The 20001-nt window shown below is 37.1% G+C and overlaps 1 protein-coding gene across 1 annotated transcript; it reads right to left on the bottom strand.

Annotated features, from left to right (window-relative positions):
* Positions 1-14590: 14590 nt before the first annotated feature.
* On the bottom strand, positions 14591-18353 carry CXIP4 (CAX interacting protein 4). The gene is made up of 3 exons (XM_089826198.1): positions 17945-18353; positions 17220-17665; positions 14591-15403 (listed from the first exon to the last, which is right to left on the bottom strand). Exons 1-3 carry the CDS (start codon positions 18152-18154, stop codon positions 14944-14946), a joined length of 1116 nt encoding a protein of 371 aa, XP_089682324.1. The 5' UTR covers positions 18155-18353; the 3' UTR covers positions 14591-14943.
* Positions 18354-20001: the final 1648 nt, after the last annotated feature.

Raw genomic sequence — 20001 nt, 5'->3', positions numbered from 1 at the left:
GTTAGCGTGGGCATCCTTGTCTTGGAAATAACTTGGTCTGAGGTGAGGGGGATTCTTGAAACATTAATTTAAAGTCAAGTTTTGCATAGCAGGGGATGGCTGCATGTCACATTTTCGAAAAGAACGCACAAATTCAGAAACAAAGTTTAAAGAGAGAGCAGGGTGGAGGTCAATGAGCAGAGCCACTGGCATGAAACCCAAATTAAGGCCTTTTAGACCACAAGGACCTTACTATCACATCGCATTTTTCAAAATTTTACCACAATGTATGGATTTTCTCCAACACCAAGTCATATTATTTATTAAATCTTCCTCCTTGGATAATCAATAGTGAAACTGGAGAATATGACCAGTCTAAGCGATGAGGACTTTGTGCTTGGAGATAGAAATAATAGTGAAACTGGAGAGCGTAGCCAGTCTAAATGATAAGGGCTTTGTGCTTGAAGATAGAAATATTGTCATTCTATTTTTATTTATTATATTCTATGCTTTTTCATACATGAGCTTCTAGAAATTCATTATAGCAGTCATCAAAAACTCGCAAACATTTAAGAAAAACTTGATGACATCCCCCATCACATGATTCCCATTGCTTTCTCTACTCTCTACCAAGTTTGAGGCACATGAGACATGTGAATTAAAATCCACAGCTTTAAAATAAATCAAAGTCATCAACAACACATAAAAAGCTGTGGGACATTCCCAATAACCAGAGACAGTTGAAGGACTTCTAGAAGTTCTTAGACAATTTCAAGGATGTTGCTACTTGTAAGGAACTTCTGGAGATGTCCCCCGCCTTAATAGTGGCTGCAAGGGAAACAGCAGAGGAAGCTTCCTCTGTATACTGGTTTCCAAAATGGGGGTTTTATGTCCAAGGGGTTTTAGCTTGCTTGGTTGAAGCAATGAGTTCTCATTGTGGAGACCCTAGTTCAAATCCCAAGAAGAGGGACATCTTTGTGGAATTCTAAGTTATGACTCTTGGTCTTCTATTGGTTGTATTTGTCTTATTGTAAAAGGTGGATTCTAAGTTGTGGTTCTTGGTCTTCCAATTGTTATTTCTAGTGTGGTTGCTCGAAAGGAGCTTGGATAAGATTGTAAGTCTCATGTTGTTGCTTGAATAAGCACAAGATTTGTAAACAATTTCAACATTAAAAAAATGGGTTTTATTGATGGAAGGGGGATGCATCTGTGTGGAACACTGCAAACTACCCAATTTCAGGTATTTGAAATAATAAAAATGCCTAAAGACTTTAAAAGCAGGAAAGGAAGAACTTTAAAGCAAGAACAATTGTAAAACAAACAATAAATAATGGCTTACTAAAGCAACCTAAAACTGGCTCTCGGGCATTTATACAATCATATAACATCTAATTAAGCAACCTCATTTGTCAAAGCAACTGCCTTCCATAAAAAACAACTTTATATATATATAACAGTTTCTAAAACTAGCAGCTGCTATAAATCAAAAATTTTATGGATGAACCCATCTATGCGGTTCTTTGAAACAAGTGGTGGTTAACAGCAATCATGATGCCAAACACAAATCATTATTGGGGGGGGGATTGGATGGCCCACTGAGGGAGTAGCCAATGCAACTATTTGCAACATAAAGAGATTCAACAAATGGCTGATAAACTATATCAAAACTACTGAAATAAAAATATAGGAGCAGCCAATCCAACATCACATAAGATAAAGTTTAAATCTACTTTTATGAATGTAGACACCAGGTAGAGATCTGGAGAGATATCAACAAAAGTAACTTCAATGCATATTGTCACCAAACCATGAAAAAATAAAAAGTGTGTTACAATTTTATGTTTCATTAATCTGTCGTATGTGAAGACAGAGGGCAAACCAAGGGGGTCTTTTCTTGCTTATGTCAATTATTAGTCCCTGCCGGAAACTAATGTTTTTTTAGCCCCCCCCGCCCACAATTAAATTCTCCCTACTAACCATAGATGATTTTGCAAAGTTTGAGAGGCTTGATTAAAAAAATCCAAATATTTTATGTTTAATTCCAAATTTTTCTTTGGCCAAGACTAATTTTCCTGGGGTTTTAGGTCTTTTCGAAAAAATAATATTAGGCAGAAAATTAAGACTCCGTGAAGAGAGTTGTTGGGAATTAAATTACATTTGTAGCGTGTAAGACGAGTAGAAGGAAGTTGGCGGAGAAAAAGGTGTAATAAATGTGGTTGCTGCACAGACACTGTTGGTAGGTTAAAAAAGAGTGAATTGTTTTTCAGTTTTGACATTAGCGAGTAGCTGATTTTGAAGATTTGGAGTTGAAGGGAACGAATCAGGTATGTGGAAATGGTTTCCTTCCCCTCTGTGTGTCTGATGATGCATATTTTTCATATGGATGCAATGAGTTTTACAAAAAGTTTGAAAATTTCCTGTTGCCCTTTATGTGAATAACCAGAGCAAATGTGTGTGAAATGAGCAGCACTTATACCCTACCCAGAATCAAATTGTTCATAATTTTTCCCGCTTCTGGCCTGTCCATTCTTTTTGTGACCTCTCTTTCATTAACCTGCGCAAAAAATATTTGATTCCTATGAAAGTTCTGTGCTCTGGATTCAGCAGTCGAACGACAATCCCGATAAAACCCATAATCAAATAGCTAATGGGCATTTCCAACTGTTGGCGGACGCATATGACAATGTCATTGAACTCAATCCTGTGAATATCTGCACTGACATGGTTGCAGTTAACGCCATTGACATAGGATATAAATTACACAGACTGTAAGCATCATTCAGAAGAAATCTGTGCCAACAACAACATTAATTACGTGCAAAGGATAGTAGAACCCTTGACGCATTTGACCAGAACAATTTGTGGCACCAATCTTTTTGGCATGACTTCCTATCAGCATCAACTTGCAACAGAAACGCAATCCCGTGGACCTTCTACATCTAGAAATTTGTGTTCGTATGAAAAGCCTTTTGGGCGGCGCAATTGATGATTTTTTTTTACAGATTTTTTGTCATTTATGGTTAACATCCTCAAACCCTAAGAACACTGAAACCCTTCTCCATATGCAAGACATAAATTACAGTCTGTTCTTTTTAAATGAAAACTAAAATTTTGCAATTTTATTGCAGGTAACATCCTATTTGCTGTTGTGTGGTATATAGGGTATTTTTTTTTTTCTTCAATTAATATTTTCATTTTAAGTTAGACTTACGAGGGGTCAAAAAATTTATTTGGCCTTCTGCATACTGCTAGGTACATTTGGTATGAGGTATGAGTAGTCTATGCAATTAGAAGCGTTTTGGAGACTGAAACAATTACAGCTATTTCCATATAAGTAATAGTGGTTTTGACGCTGGAGTTTAATTTACCGGCTATCTTAAACATTTTTCCTAAAAAGACACAAAAAGCCTCTGTCCGTTCTCTTCACTTCTTTGACTTCCAGTTGTTCTTTGCAGTAAATGTAAGACTGCAACGTCAGAAGAGTGCAATAAATACATTATTATGCACTGTGCTTTTATATTTCATTCATGTTTGCTGATTATTTGTGGTTTTGACACATTTGGTCTTATTTTCTTTTCCACCATGCTAATTATTCGTTAGTGTGGATAGCAGCACAAAGGTCATAGCTGTACACTTGGCTGGGTCACGATCAACAGTCACAGGCAACAGAGAACACAATCTTCTTTCAGGTAGAGTGCCTATGCAAATCTCATTCACTAGACATCAAGAAGTTTCATTTATCTTTTTTTTTTTTACCCTTCAAATCACATAATGCTTGTAACAGATTGAAATTATGATTCTTAAACCTCTGCTGCTTTAATGTATACATTTTGCAACAGACTTAGTTTCAATAACTTATTTCATTTTAATGCATACGCTTTGCTATTTTCATGTATCACTTTTATGCCTCTGTTTTTACTTGGTTGAACACATCACAATCATAACAAAACTAATTTGTCTTTCGCTCACAAGCCTATCACAAAATGGATTTGCATAATAGCTATAGCGAATACAGCTCATCAGAATGTAAGAGCCCACAAACTGGACCAGCTACACCGCTACCTGCAACATCATTCAGTGTCTCACAAAAGACGCAATTGACAGCAGCAACATCACACCACGCAAAACATGCAAACTCACTCCGATGCTTAAAAGAAATAATACGTCATAGCACAAACAAACAAAGAACCGACAAAACCCTAAAAGAACAATCAGCATCTTCTAGGACAGATAGTGAGGCCCCTCGATTACAATCTAGACCAACATCTATCGGTCTATCAAAAACAGGCTTAAGAACAGCACAAGGTCATGACAAAACTGAGCATTCATTGCATCACCTGAAAAATGTAATATGCAAGAGTACAAACACAGCCATTGTTCAACAGGACAAAAACCACCTGCACATGCGTTTGCATTAAACTTCAAAAAAAGAGGCGTAAAGAACTGTCACTACGTAGACAAATCTCAAAATCAACCCAAACATACTGACACATTATAAATGACACAACAATAAACCCATGCAGCATTTGCAAAATGTTGCACTTCCACAAAAACACCTAGATCATCGACCAAACATTTCTTGATGCTTTCAACTCTCTTCCAATAGCACACAAAGAAGAAAATTGAAATTAGTGAATTGATATGTACCCAATGCTTCAAAGCTGTTATATCTGGCAAAATTCCTCCTTTTGCTGCACCTTAGAGAATACAAAGAACCAAACGTATCAATGCAATGCACACATTAACCTCACTAGAAGAAAGGCTGGTCTCTTTGCGCATTGCCTTTGCACAAATAAGGCAACTAGGTTACAAAAGGTCACAATATGGCCTAAACAGAACAATCATCAATGTCCCTATAGATATTGATAAAGTACAATGAGTACTGCCTCGAGAACTTGATGACAATAGAGCAATTGCAATAAGATTAAAGCGCAAACTAGAGTACCAAAACGCATATGCCCAAGGCAATATAAGACCCTTGTGTGTAATAAACGCATTAGCAAGTCTAGCAAGAACACCGTTGCATATTAGACAACACATTGTCATAAATGAGCAATGGGAGGTCGTTCTAAGGGAAAAACAGCAACAAATGCAAGTAATCAGCAATACAAAAATGGAGGACTCTAATGACAACGATGAACTAAATAATGAACCTGTCTCAGAATCACTTATCCATTGGTTCAACGAAACACATTCAATCAAAGATCTTGATACAACGATAACTGAGATTGCACCTTCCGAAGGAATTAGACCTCTTTGAATATTTCAAGATGAAAACTCACAGGAAATGAGCTTCCCGACTCTCTTCTATGGTTATCCAAGACTACAACATGTTGTCTCTAATTTCTCTTTCCAAAAAATAGTCAAATGGGAGCTCATGCATGTGGACAACGACTTCGGTAGACATATTACAAACATTTTCTTGAAAGCAATAAAGCTTATCATTCAACAAATCTCGTCCATTCCATGAGTTTGCATAAGAAAAGCTGAGCTAAACGGTATAAAGTTGTTGACAAAAGACGTCCAAACCCCTACAAACATTGAACAAATATTGAGATCACCAATTGGTTTTAGATCATTGAAAAGTATTCGTACATCTCCTCATTACTTGGACAATACAAGGAAAAAAATATTTGTGATGATAAGGCAATTAAAACCGCCAACATTCTTCGCCACATTGACAAGTGTTGAGCACTTGTGGATGCCGCTAGTCCAAGCTTTGGACCATATCTATGCTGACCATAACTATAAAGACATTGAAACTATAGAGGATAGAAATTTAGACTTCCGAATAAGACAGACTCTAGATCTATGCACTCGGCATTTCAATCATCGACTTAATGCATTCCGTAGAATGATATTAAGAAATATAGGGCTGTTTGGCAAAGTGTCAGAGTACTTCTTTGTCACCGAATTCCAAAATAGAAGAAATGAACATGTCCATTTTATGCTTTGGATAGAAAACGCACCCATATATGGACAATGCACAAATCAAGAAATCGAGAACTTTGTCAACAAATATATCTCTTCTAATTCTACACTTCTAGATGAAAACTTCATCAAAATTCAAACACACCATCACACAAAAAGTTGCAAGAAGTATAGGACATCAACTTGTCGCTTCAACTTTCCTGTGCCCCCAATGAGAAAAAAAACTATTCTAGAGCCTTTACCAACACCAGATACAAGAATCAAAGAGAAAGCAAGAGAGCTCTTCAAACAACTTGAGTATAAACAATACTCTAGAGATATCACATTTGACCAATTCCTCAATGAGTTCGAGATCACTGAAACCAATTACATCTTAATGCTACGGATGACATTAAGAAGAAGAGTGCTACTACTGAAAAGAGACCCACCTGACACCTGGACAAATGTATTTTCAAGGCAAGTGCCATCACTATGGTATGCAAATACTGATACACAATTCATATTGGACGCCTATGCTGTTGTGTCTTACTGCTGCTCCTATATGACAAAGCAAGATACGACGACATTAGCCTTTCAACAATTGTGCAAGCAAACAACAACTTATGACAACAAAACATACTTCATACACAAACTTGGAAATGCATTACTAAACTACCAACAAATGTCTAGTCGTCAAGCCGTCCATATTACATTGTCATTAGCATTATGCAAATCATCAAGAAAAATTGTGTTTATCAACACCACACCATCAAAGAGCAGAGTTGTCATGCTTAAAAGTCCAAAACTATTGGCTAAAGAACATGATAACTCTGAGAACATCATGTATGCTTCTACAATAGAAAAATACATATCAAGGCCAACCACACTAGAGAATTTATCACTTGCTAAAAACACTGCACTCTACCATATTAGATGATGCAAGAGCACCCTGGGTTAGAACATAATAGATGATGCAGGAGCATCTTGGGGTAGTTGGCCATCCTGCATGATTAAGGGATTTTTGTGGATTTGAGTGGACCTATTTGGATCTTGGTTAATTGTTTTTTGATGTATTTAATAAGTCTTGTAAGCCTTTAGAGGCAATTGTATTTAATTTTTGTTGGAGGCCGACTTGTGGCTCTTCAAGTATTTGATGTAAGGGATATTTAATTTATAGCTTACCAACTTGTGGCTTCGTTGGGTATAAATAGGGGGTATTCTGAAGTCTTTAGTCATTATTCATTTCGCTCGGAGGAGTGAGTCTAGAGAGTAGCTAGAGAAAGAGTTTTTCCCGAGTCTGTGGGCAAAGCGCCGAATGTGAGGGAGTTTATAGCAAGATTGTGATAATTCATCCATCTTGGAGAAGAGGTGGTGGTAGAGGAGTGAATTTTTAAAAGGGCTAGTAGTTGAGGCTTGGGAAACAAGGAGATTGCTTGGTGGGCTTGCAAGCACAAGTTTAGATCTTCCTTGGAGGTTTCTACCAGAATGTTGATCTGGACTAGCTAGTGTTTGGGTTGGATCTTGAGGGATCTTGTAGAACTGTTATTGTAATTGCTATTATATTTGGCCGTAACCGGGAAGGCCTTACAGCCCAGCACATTGCATGTAATTACATATTTTATTAATAGAGTTGTGATTTGGTATCAGATCTTGCATTGTTGTTTTTCTTCCGTTGTGTGGTTATTTGTTGGGGGTGAGGACATCTCCTTTGAGAGATTATCCTACCTTGCACTGTGTCAAGTGGTGTCAGAGCAAAGGTTGTTCTTGAGCGTGCAGACAGATCGCTAAAGTTGAGGTAGTTTGCACCAAAACCTTGGGAGGACATGCAAATGGATCTATGGTTGTGAAGATGAAAGGTTGATCGTGTTCAAGAAGATTGATTTGTTGGTGATTTGTTGCAGAGGGTTTGCGAAGATCTTGGAAGATGGCTCCAAGAGGATTGGACCCTAGGATGATTGTGAATCTCCGTGATGTGGTGGAGAAGAGGTTTTCAGAGATGTTTGCTCGGTTTGAAACTAGTTTGGTTGATCGAGTTAAGAAAGGGATGATTGAGTTTCCTAGAGATTTGTGGAGTGAGTCTACCCATCTGGAAGAGAGTTGTCTGGCTGGTTAGAAGACTTGTTCAAGAGAGAAGATGGCATCGCAAGGTCAAGGTGGAAGAGTTTGGTTTTGTTGATCCGTTTGTCAAGCCTGATACAAAACTTGCAGAACAATTGGAGGTTGTTATTGAGGATATCCCTAATTTTGTTGATGTTGGGATGGAGATTGGTTTTCATGATCAATTAGTTGAGTCTGACATGAGATTGCAGAGCACTCAATCGTGGATGATCCGGTTGCTATTGGTGGTGACTTGTATGTTGCAGAGCATCTTGTTGTGAGCAATGAGACCGTTGGTGTTGTGAGTTTGGAATGTGTTGATGGAGATCTACATATTGCTAATGATATGGAGTTTGTTGCTAGTGTGGATTCACTAGTTCCTGATGTCGATGAGGGTTTGCTGATGAAGCATTATGTTCAATTTGTTCTTGGGAGTGAACATGCTGATTAGATGGTTGAGATTTTGGTGTTTGACAAAGCGATGCAAATGTGGATGATTTGCATGTTTGTTTTCTTGTCCCTGTTGGAGCAGAAGCCTTTGGTGAAGATGAAGACGTTTGTGGATTTTTTTCTTCATTGGGCATCAAAGAGTGCAACACACTTTTCTTTTTGCACTTGGGGAGTCTAATGCAAGAGCATCCTCAGGTAGTTGACTATCCTGCATGATTAAGGGATTTTTGTGGATTTGAGTGGACCTATTTGGGTCTTGGTTAATTGTTTTTTGATGTATTTAATAAGTGTTGTAAGCATTTAAAGGCATTTGGTATTTAATTTTTGTTGGAGGCCGACTTGTGGCTCTTCAAGTATTTAATGTAAGGGATATTTAATTTTTAGCTTACTAGGCCGACTTGTGGCTTAGTTAGGTATAAATATGGGGTATTGTGAAGTCTTTAGCCATTATTCATTTCATTCGGAGGAGTGAGTCTGGAGAGTAGCTAAAGATCAAGTTTTTCTTGAGTCTATGGACAGAGCGTCGAATGTGAGGGAGTTTACAGCAGGATTGAGATTACTCATCCATCTTGAAGAAGAGGTGGTGGCCGAGGAGCGAATTTTTAGAAGGGCTAGTAATTGAGGCTTGGGAAACAAGGAGATTGCTTGGTGGGCTTGCAAGCACAAGTTTAGATCTTCCTTGGAGGTTTCTACTAGAGTGTGGATCTAAACTAGCTAGTGTTTGGGTTGGATCTTGAGGGATCTTGCAAAACTGTTATTGTAATTGCTATTGAAATTGGTCGTAACCGGAAAGGCCTTACAACTCGGCACGTTGCATGTAATCAATTATTTTATGAATAAAGAGTGTTGTGATTTAGTATCAGATCTTGCATTGTTGTTTATCTTCCGTTGTGTGGGTATTTGTTGGGGGCCAGTACATCTCTTTGGGAATTCTCCTACCTTGCACTATATCAATAGAGCAACTGATTTTCATAAAAGACGAAAAGCACAAATTATACGCTTTGTCAAATACAATCCACACATTGACTATGACAATCACTGTAAAGAGAAACTCATACTGTATATACCCTTTTGAGTAAATGAGCAAACGTTGTTATTAAAGCACAGTACATGGGTTGATGCATTCAATGCTAGAAAAGCACAAATAGCAAAGATTGAAAAAATGTTCAATGCACAAATTGATTATAGATGGGGTAGCATAGACGAAGTACAAAAGGAGCTAGAAAACAATGAAAATGCAACAATGATATTCAATTGCCACTTACAATCCAACGACGCATCGACAGTACAAGAACAATGACTTAGCCACTAACCTAATGCACAGTAGAAAAGCCAAATCGAAGCAAACAATTCACAATGCCTTATTTTCAGAAACTGCACATCCATTATTACAAAGCACCCAAGAATACTTCACAATGCAAAGACAATTAAGCAAAGAGCAACAAACAATATTAAGAGATGTCGTTATGACAAAAAGACTTTTTCCACATAAACCGCTATACTATTCCTAACAGGAGGGGTTGGAACTGGCAAGACTTTTACAGCAAAACTACTCTATCAAGCTTTGATCCGCCTATATGACAAACAATTACATTGAAATCCACTCAAACCAAGAGGCATTATTGTCGCACCAATAGGAAAGGTCACGTACAACATAGGAGGCCTAACTACACATTCCATATTTCATCTACCATGCAACTCATCGAAAATGGCACCATTAGACTCAGACACCTTGGACAACTTAAGCAAGAGACTAAATCAACTTCAAGTTATATTAATCGACGAGACATCACTAATAGGCTCAACAACCTAATACAACATAGACAGAAGACTACGTCAAATAAAACATACACCAACTCAACCCTTTGATAACATAGACATCATATTCTGTTGTGACTTCTACTAGGCACAGCCAGTATGTGATGGCTAGATTTTCAAATAACCAAGAATCAAAGGCGAGAAAATTACATACACATTTTGACCTAACAATATCAAATCCTATAACTTGAAAATTTTCATTAGAAAAAGAAATGAACACTTTGTATTCATTCTCAAGCATATAAGAATTTGTTAGCAAACAAATGAGGACATCTGGTACATAAATAGAGCATGTCACAACCCTATACCTAATGATCCGACACTGCCACATTTGTTCCAACGCAACTTTGTTGTTGATGACCACAACCAAAAAATGTTAGACCTTGTACCAACAACACTCTACAAACTTGAAGCAATTGATCGGAAAGAGAGAACTTTTTGAAAAGAACCCTTATCAACTAGAAAGGACAAGCTTGCCCTCGACTATATTTGTCAAGCTTATCGCAAGCAATCTTGACACACAAGATGGTCTGGTCAACGGTGTTGATGGCGCATTTCAACTACATACAAACGACAAACAAGACAAATTGAAGATCAAGCTCAATGATCCTAATGTCGACAAACTACGAAGACAACAAATGCAACATATATACAAAGATACAACATCGCCTACATGGACACCACTCGCACGAATTACAAGAAGAATGCAAACATTAACATAGTCATACGATCACAATTCCCTATACAACTTGCCTCTGCAAGAACTATTCACAAAGCACAGGGTCTGACAATGGACATTGTTGCTTTCAACCCCACCAAAGTCTATCAACGCGACCTTCCCTACACTGCTCTATCCTGCATAAGAGACATAGTAAAATTGTACTTGATGAACAAAGTACACCACAATAATTTCAAGCTCTCCCAGAAAGTCAAACTAGAAATGCAACGGCTCCAAACATCACCACAATGGCAACTACATTACACCCTTTCTCCTAAATCATCAACCACCATTAAAATATGTACTCTAAATACACGAAGCCTACAACTCCATGCAGAAGAAATAGAGCATGATCATGAAATACATACTACAACTGTACTTTGTCTCCAAGAGACAAGAACAAAGCACATTGACCAATTGCCATTGCATATTGCAACTGTACTTTGTCTCCAAGAGACAAGAACCAAGCACATTGACCAACTGTCACTGCTCAACGAGAAATTTGTCTTCTACCAATCATACACCATTCATGGATTGCTAACATGTTGCAGCAAAACTAGCATAGTGCAAAACATGGAAACATATGCAACAAGACACCTTGAATCAATCATAATTGACATTTCTCACATGCAAACATGCTTGCGCATTAAAAACAAATTTATGACACCAACTGCACTAACAAACGATTTTTTCACTTTCATGCAAAGCATCGTCAATAGTCTGCCGAAACATTCAAAACTACTAATCGCAAGAGACTTCAACATCGACACACTCAAGACATCAAGAAAAAAAACACCTCTTCAACATCATACAACAGCACAATCTCAAACTCGCAACCAAGAACACAACACAAACAAGAAGCAACCTCAACCATATCCGAATACATAACATGGACATTGAAATCACAAGAGCCACTATTTTGGACACATACTAGACTGACCACTTTGTAGCTGTAGTCCAATTGCAATGGTAGCACATGACTCCATAATTTGTTTCTTATATCAACGACCAAAATGAATATCATAGATTACACTTAATCATCCAATATTAACTGCATGTTCAGTGCAGCTGCATCTGTGCAGACCATGGAAATAGAACAGAACAGAGACTCTCTGACTATTGTCCACAACAACAAGCAGAAGAGGCAAGTAGTCTCACTACTTTGATACTCCTTGTCTTCAATGGGTCGGCATAAATTAATCACAATCAATGTATTTGAAGCTAATATATCCAGTTTTACTATAGACAAAAGCTCATTGCCACTTCCCCAACTGCCATATTTGACATCTGCAACACACACTCAGCAACAGTCTTTGAAGGTGACATCCTGGCTACATATGGACCAGCTTGCAAGAACTCTGCACAAAATGAACAGAGATGATCATCAATTGCACACATAGATTTGATAGACAAAGCCAATCTATTGACTATAACAGCAAACATTTCCAAACATTGCCAACGCCTTGACTGTCACGTGATACCAAAATCTCCCAGCTCATTCAGTCACACAACAACTATCCAATTGGCAATCTTGGTGTCCTTGTCACTTCACACGTACAAAATGCCACAAAATTCCAGCTCCAGATTAGAGATGGACAGTGGTCATCTAACACAGCTACTGTAAGTAACAAATAGTACACATCAACATTTACCACAACGCTTTTATGTAATTTTCATACTTCAATTCCTAATATCTATACCCCTTTCTTTTTCTAGTTCATAGAACCAAAAACACACAGCTATAGCTACAAAAGCCTAGAAAATATATGCAGATCAACAACATCACCGACAGCACTGTTGCTGCTACTAAAAAATGTCACACACACCGGGCCACGAGGTTCAGCAGTTATCAAATCTGGCCTACCCACCTACATAGACCACCTGAATGACAAGTACACTACACAATCATTACACGAACTCGCAAAAGCAAATTTGCAGGCAATTCAAAAAATAACAAAAAGCTCAAATTCAGTTTTTATAACAGCAAAAATATCACTTACAATTTACCTCAAACTTGCTACTTCAAGGTAACAAGAACATTACGAGCAAAACAATGTCCATAGCTTGCCATACCAACCACTATACACAATATGCCGACAAATAGTGTCTGTATCAACAACATGTAATCCAACCAACATTCATTGCACTAAGTGTGGAACAAATATGACATTTCAATTCGAACCCTACTTCCAATGTATCATCGAGACAGAAGACAACATCCTCGAATGCAATCTAAATGGCAAGCTCTTACAACAACACTTCCCAGGAACTAACAAAAATTGAGTTTGACAAGTACACAGAAACCGCATCTGCAGCAGTATACATAATGTGGAACTTTGAGATTCAAGGCACTTTTACACTTGCTATGGACCATACAATTACATCAATCACAACAGAAACACGCACTTATTACAATTCTTTACTACTTCCATCACGCACAATCAAATTTAATTCAGCCAAGTTCAACGAAACTTTTAACTCATATTTACAAATTGCAGTGTACATAGGCAACATATGATTGTGAAGACAATTTTGGGAAACTCAAACAGTACACGTCAAGGGAAAATTAACATCCCCATAAAAACAACCAAACACTAAAAACATTTCATACTTTTGAAATGTATATCTCATTACATATTTCACATTAAATTACTTTGTAGCTCTAACCACCACATTCTTCTTGTGCAGGGACAACATGTGAATCAGAAGCAAGCAAAGCCAAAATTTTCAACATCGCTTTTTGCCACTTTCAAAGGACTTACAGCACAACATTCAAACTGGAAGCATATCGAAGTCACTTTCAAAGGACTTACAGCACAACATTCAAACTGGAAGCATATCGAAGTCACTTTACAGACACCAACCTTCTGAACATATGGATTTCAAAAAAAGTTGCTACTAGTTGAAAATCAGACTTGTACAGAGTTTTCAGCTTCTACAAACAAGCACAAAAAAAATATGAGTTATATACATATTTCCTGCATGTCCATACAGCACAACTTATGTATATATTTCATACATCATCACACAGCATAACATAATATAAAGTTCGAAATATTAAACAGCCCATAGAGTGCTAAATTTCTCCAATTTGCTGTTTGGATATATCGCCATGTGTGCCTTCCTTTCAAATGCTCTATCTTTACTGGTATACAAACGAACTATTTTCAGATTAGAATTTGAAAACACAATATATCTCTTCTTTAACTAAATCAAATAATATACCTTGCTGATTAGTTGTTTCTCTAAAATCGACATTGCTTAAAAAAATTAGTCTTTTACAAATGCTAAAAATTTAACACATGTACAGCTCCAATTCTAATCATCCCATCAGTTCTAAGTATTCCACTACTCACTACTAGTGGCTGCATTAAGCATTACACAGCTATTCATTCCTTCATTAAAACAGATCACACGTTTCCCCGGCAAACACAATAACAGTCTCCTTTCCAAAAGGAAGGGACTACAGCTTGCAAAGAGCTCTTGTTTATCATTTGCTCAAGATTTCAACTTTCCCAGTAATAAAATTTTACTCAATAAAAGCCAGAAATTTATGCATAATCTACCAAAATGTTAAATAATGGCAGTTATAAAAAATCTTCAAATAAAAGCCAGAAATTTATGCATAATCTACCTAAATGTTAAATAATGTCAGTCAAAAATCTACAAATGTTACAAGAAGTTTCAATGTTTTCTGCAATATACATGCATCTTTATTTCTATGCCAAGCAAAGAGTAGCAAGCTATTCATATAATAGACACAATACAGTTTAACTATCAATGCCTGTAATGCCAAATCTGCTAGGTTAAAATTACCATGATTTTTCAGATCAATACAATCCACTTGCTTGACGATAATGATTTCACCCTACTGTGCAGCCATTCATGCTTCTATTTGCTTGAATGAACGCAATTTTGTTCATTTTATATACCAAGCTAAACAGAACCATTAATCATGAAAATCTTCCCCACTATTTTGTGGACCTGTGCTTTTTATCATGTTTAAGCTGCAGCCGATCCTCTCCGCTCTCAGGCTCCCCATCATCTGTGTCTGTGTGCTTCCTGCTGCTTCTTTCATCTCTGCCATGCCTCTTCTTCCTCTTTGTCCTCACTGCTGCATCAGAATCACTGCCACTATCAGTTGAATAGTGAGACCTCCTTTTCTTATTCTTCTTCCTCTTCTCCTTCCTATGCCTCCTCTCCTCCTCAGTAGATTCAAGGGATTGATCATCCTCTGAATCATCGGAATAGTCCTTCCTTGAACTTCTCTTGCTGCTGCGGGATTTCTTCCTCTTCTCCTTCCTGTGCCTCCTCTCCTCCTCACTCGAATCAAGGGACTGATCATCCTCTGACTCATCAGAATAGTCTTTCCTTGAACTTCTCTTGCTGTTGTGAGATTTCTTCCTCCTGCTCCTCCCCCTCTTCTTGTTCCTGTGGAAAGTTTTGTAGGGAGCACAATATATTTTCAAAGTTCAGAAAGCCTAAAAATCGCTTATATCATTTCCAATTTCTTAAGATAATTGATAAGACTAAAATCATTTTCACAAAAATAATATTCTAAAAAGAACAGACCTATCGACCCCACTAATCCCTATGCTTGATTGTAATGAGAATAACTGAAATGCATTTTATATATATTGTTAAATATATCAATGAACTAAAAGAATAGACTACTAAATGCTTCATTTTTTTAATAGCACTTGTTTCTGGGATTTAACTCTGGTTTAATGTTAAAGAAAAAAAAAGCAGCACTCAGATCCCTGGAACTGGTGCTGAACTCACAAAGCCATGGTGGGGAAGGGTAGGCAAGAGCCGGGGGCTGGGCAAACCTTTCAAAGTGTTAATCATGATAATTTCTGTACTGTTCCCAAAAACAAGATAAATTTGGAAGCGAGCTTTATCCCTTTAGGCTTTTTTGCTTGATGTTTGGCACTTTCCAGATTAGCATGCCGGAATTTTCCTACAAATGAAAATATTTTAAAAGATTGGAAGCCTGTTTGAGACTTAGTAGATCGACATGAAGCATTCTCCAGGAAGGACAGCAGCTATCAGGGTTTCAGGATTCAGATATAAACGTATGCAAATATTCATAGATTTCATTATGCAAGGATCTCTTATCTCTTGAGAAAATAACAAAGCTGTGTTTTTATCTCCCAATTCTTATAGAAGTACATTTACTATGCTTGATTTAACTATGCTTGCTAAATCATTTCAGAAACTTTACATTCCTTTCAATCTCTCCTTCAATATTAAGGTTTAAGAGAATAAAAAGTGGATTTCAGATTTCAAACCACACTCTTTTATGATCAAAATATATTAAAGCTTCCAGAAACTTTGGCTAGCGTTGTCTACTGAAGTTTTCTAGTTCCCGTGAGAAACAAGGAATGGATTAAATTCAGGGTTAAAATGAATTAGTTACTGACTTCTGTCACCAAAACACTCTCTCCTTTGTAACATTGCAGGTCTCTCTTTTATAAAAATTCATAGGTTTTTGAAGCAGGATTCCCATACTATTCAAAATGAAATCCTGGAACAAGTTGAGTGATGGCCAGATGGAATTGAAAGTGGAAATCAGTCCCCCTGAAGCCCAACAGAATAACATAATGCAGAATAACATCATATCTCAGGAAGCTCAAGTTGAAAGTAAAAGAAGTGGAATTCAACATGTCAGTGTTGGTATGGTTATCCCTCCTTGTATCATTCAGACAGATGAATGAAAGATGCGGCTTGTCTATTGTGCATTTGTGGACCCAAAGTATGAAACAATTTTGGCAAATAGTAGATTTCAAGTGGAAGATCCTGAGCTTGAAAGGGAGATGGCAGTTTTGGCAGATGGATTCCTTAAGAAGCAACTGAAATTTGAAATAACTATTACTACTCCTGTTTTATATTTGATACTGTGATCTTATAATGTCTTTAGTTAAACCGCATCATTTTTCTGACATCATAGTTGTTTGTATCCAGTTGTCACCTCTGCTCCTCTCAGTTTTCTATCCATCCTGAAAATTTCTGAACTGGTTGTCTTTGTGGAAGCGGTTATGATGAAATGTCCAGTACGATCAAATATATTGTTAATTCTAAATAAATTTCAGCAACTTAAAAATAGCATTATTTGATACTGGAATAACTGGAAAGCTTACAAATAACTAAATAGATTATTCTTTGGAAAGAACTTCAATACATTGATAAGGACCCAAAAAAATAGAAAGTGAATAGGTGAGAATTAACCACTACAATTTCTCCCTACCTCATGGCATCATCATCATCAGAACCTTCAGAATCAGAAACTTTTGAACGCTTTGACTTTCGGACCGAGGATTTCTTCAAGGAGACCCTCGATATTTCCTTACGACTATCTTTATCTTTCTTCTCCCCGCCCTTGCCCTTTTTACCAAACCTCTTAGCAATAATCCGCTCCATTTCAGAATCTTCGTCACTGTCGGTCAACTCTGAACTCTCCTCCTCACTTTCCTCGGACGTGCTCACAGCGTTCTTGCTACCGAACTTAATACTCTTATTGTGATCACCATTATTATCATCCTTCTCAGCAATCGTCTGAAAAGCAATATCCTCCTTGACGCTTAAGAAATTTCGGCACTGAAAGGTGAGGTGTCCGACTCTGCCGCACTTTTTACAGGCACCGCGAGCTTCGTCGTTGTTGGAGCCTGTAAGCCGGGCAAGAGCGAGAAGGCCCTAGAAGAATACCACACAATTTAAAACATTCAGAAATCCATTTCAGTCTCGGCAATATTCTAAGAACATTTCAGAAATTCCCTCAAATTGACACCACAATCCATATACCCAAAAGAAAAAACTGCAAATTTCTTCAAATTGAGCTAAATCTTCAAAAATATCAAAGATCCTTCTGATTGTAAACGAAGGAATCAATCATTTACAACCGATTCTTAATTTCACAAATGCTAAAGAAAGCTATGAGAAAGAGAAGCCGCAAAGGATAGATTTTAGGCGTACCTGGAAACTGTCATAGGCGTTCTCCCCGTCCTGTTCAGCAGCTCCTGCGGCTTCACGGACAGAAGCTTCATTGTGGGCGCTTGCGTTTTGATTGGGAGCGTAGGGATCGTATCCGATGGCGCTCTGCCAGATACCGTGCGTTTGAAGGGCTGCGCTGCTGTGAACCCTATTGTTTGCGGGCATCCGCACCCTTCCTGCCGTGGCCGGCATTTTGCTAGCTTTCTGAAAACCCTTCCTTCTCTTTCAATGAATATGACCTGCTCTCTGTACAGAAAACCCAAGCCTGTGTGTGAAAGAGCCACCAAATTATGCAGCAGATTTGGGATTCTTCTTTCTTTCAGACAATTTTATGGATCGTTTTGGCTTTCGAGAATAATCTCTCGATTATGTTCTGAGGGGTTTGTCTGGTGGACTTCGAAATCTATTTCGCATTTATTTATTTGTATTTAAAATTGTTGAAGACCCATGAGTTCAATAGGCACGTTGATTTTTATTTTGTTTTTTTTTTATAGTTTTGGAGGCAAGAATGAATTTTTTAATTCTCAAAAACTTAATTATATAGGAAATAATGAAATAAATGAAGATTCCTAATTGTATTATTATTATTATTAGTTCTTATGCATTTGTTGAGGTGCATATTTTTCTATTTGACTAGTCAAGCTAACTAATTAGGATAAAGTATTCAAAATTTAAGAACAAAAATATTGTAGTTAACTATTATTTTTTATTTTTTATAATTTTTAAATATGATTTTTCTATTTTGGATTGGTCAAGCTAAAAAATTATTTTTGAAAAAGAAAATTACTAATATTAATTCTAATCGAGACCCGTGTCAAAGTCTAGTCCAAAAACTTTCTCGAGATTCTACGAGCTACTAAGTTGGGCATACCTACAATTTTTTCCATCACATGTGGTGTTGCATATTATTCTTACCATTATAGTCCACCAAGAGGTGAAACTCATGAAATCACACGTGAGGATCTAGCCACATTGCCGCCAAAATACCCATCATCTTTAATTTCATGATGGGTGCCTCGAGTAAGGGTAATGTTAGCTTGCATCATGAATCACTACAAGGGATTCTCTTTGATAGCCTTTAAATCCTCTAAGGAGTTATAGGAAAAATATATAGAGTTGTTGCATAAAACCACAAGAAAAATAGTCCTGCCAGTGGGTTTTGTGTTGGGAAATAACCTTTAGTGCCCATTCTCTAGGAAAAAAATTCCAAATCAGGGTGATTCTTCTATTTGTTTAAGATGCTTAGATATGCAAGTGGATTCATTTGTTGTTTATGTATCATTTCATAGTGAATATTTTCTCTCGAAAGAGTAGAAAGAGGAGATAACTCTGGGTTTAGAGGCCAGCAAATAGCCATTCATTTGTATTCTTCAATTTCCTTGCAATTTTGAGAGGGATTATCATGGAAACTAGAAGAATTGTTAATGGGCCTTATTGCTTGATGGGTTTAGGGCTCAGATTGGGAACAAGAGAATTTTTATGGGAGGATTGGGTGCCACAAAGAGATTTTGGCACATCCTTTACTAGAAGCTTTTTGACCTACTATGGGTGGAGTTCAATTCTAGAAGGAATGAGCAATGGATTGCCTCTTATTGCTTTGCCTATGCGATTGTATCAAATAATTAATGCTTGAATTAGTGTTAAAGAATTCAAGGTTGTTTTAGACCAGTACTAAAGCCTCTTTGTTGTTATTAGTGGAATTATAGTATTGTTAAGGAACTAGAGGTTGTTTTGGATCATTAAAGCCTCTTTGTTGTTATCAATGGAATTATTATGTCGTTGGTGTGAGCTCTGGTTTTCTACTTTTACTAAAAATCAATCTGCTTTCTCTAATTTACATCATTTTCCAATGATGCAAAAATATTCATAGAAATGCATTTTACTCAGAAGTCTACAACTTGATGGTAGAGTTTTTTTGAAATTTACTTTTTATTAAGTCTCGTTACATCTAGGGTTCTTACAATTAGAATATTGTTTAAGAATATAAATTTTGATCTATACGTGCAGTGATTTATTAAATCAACTTTATTTGATATTTG

The sequence above is a fragment of the Cupressus sempervirens genome, chromosome 4 (genome assembly GCF_028749045.1).
Source record: "Cupressus sempervirens isolate cs-2001-9-10 chromosome 4, ASM2874904v1, whole genome shotgun sequence".
NCBI classification, from domain to species: Eukaryota; Viridiplantae; Streptophyta; class Pinopsida; order Cupressales; family Cupressaceae; genus Cupressus; species Cupressus sempervirens.
This window is presented reverse-complemented; position numbering and strand designations above follow the sequence as displayed.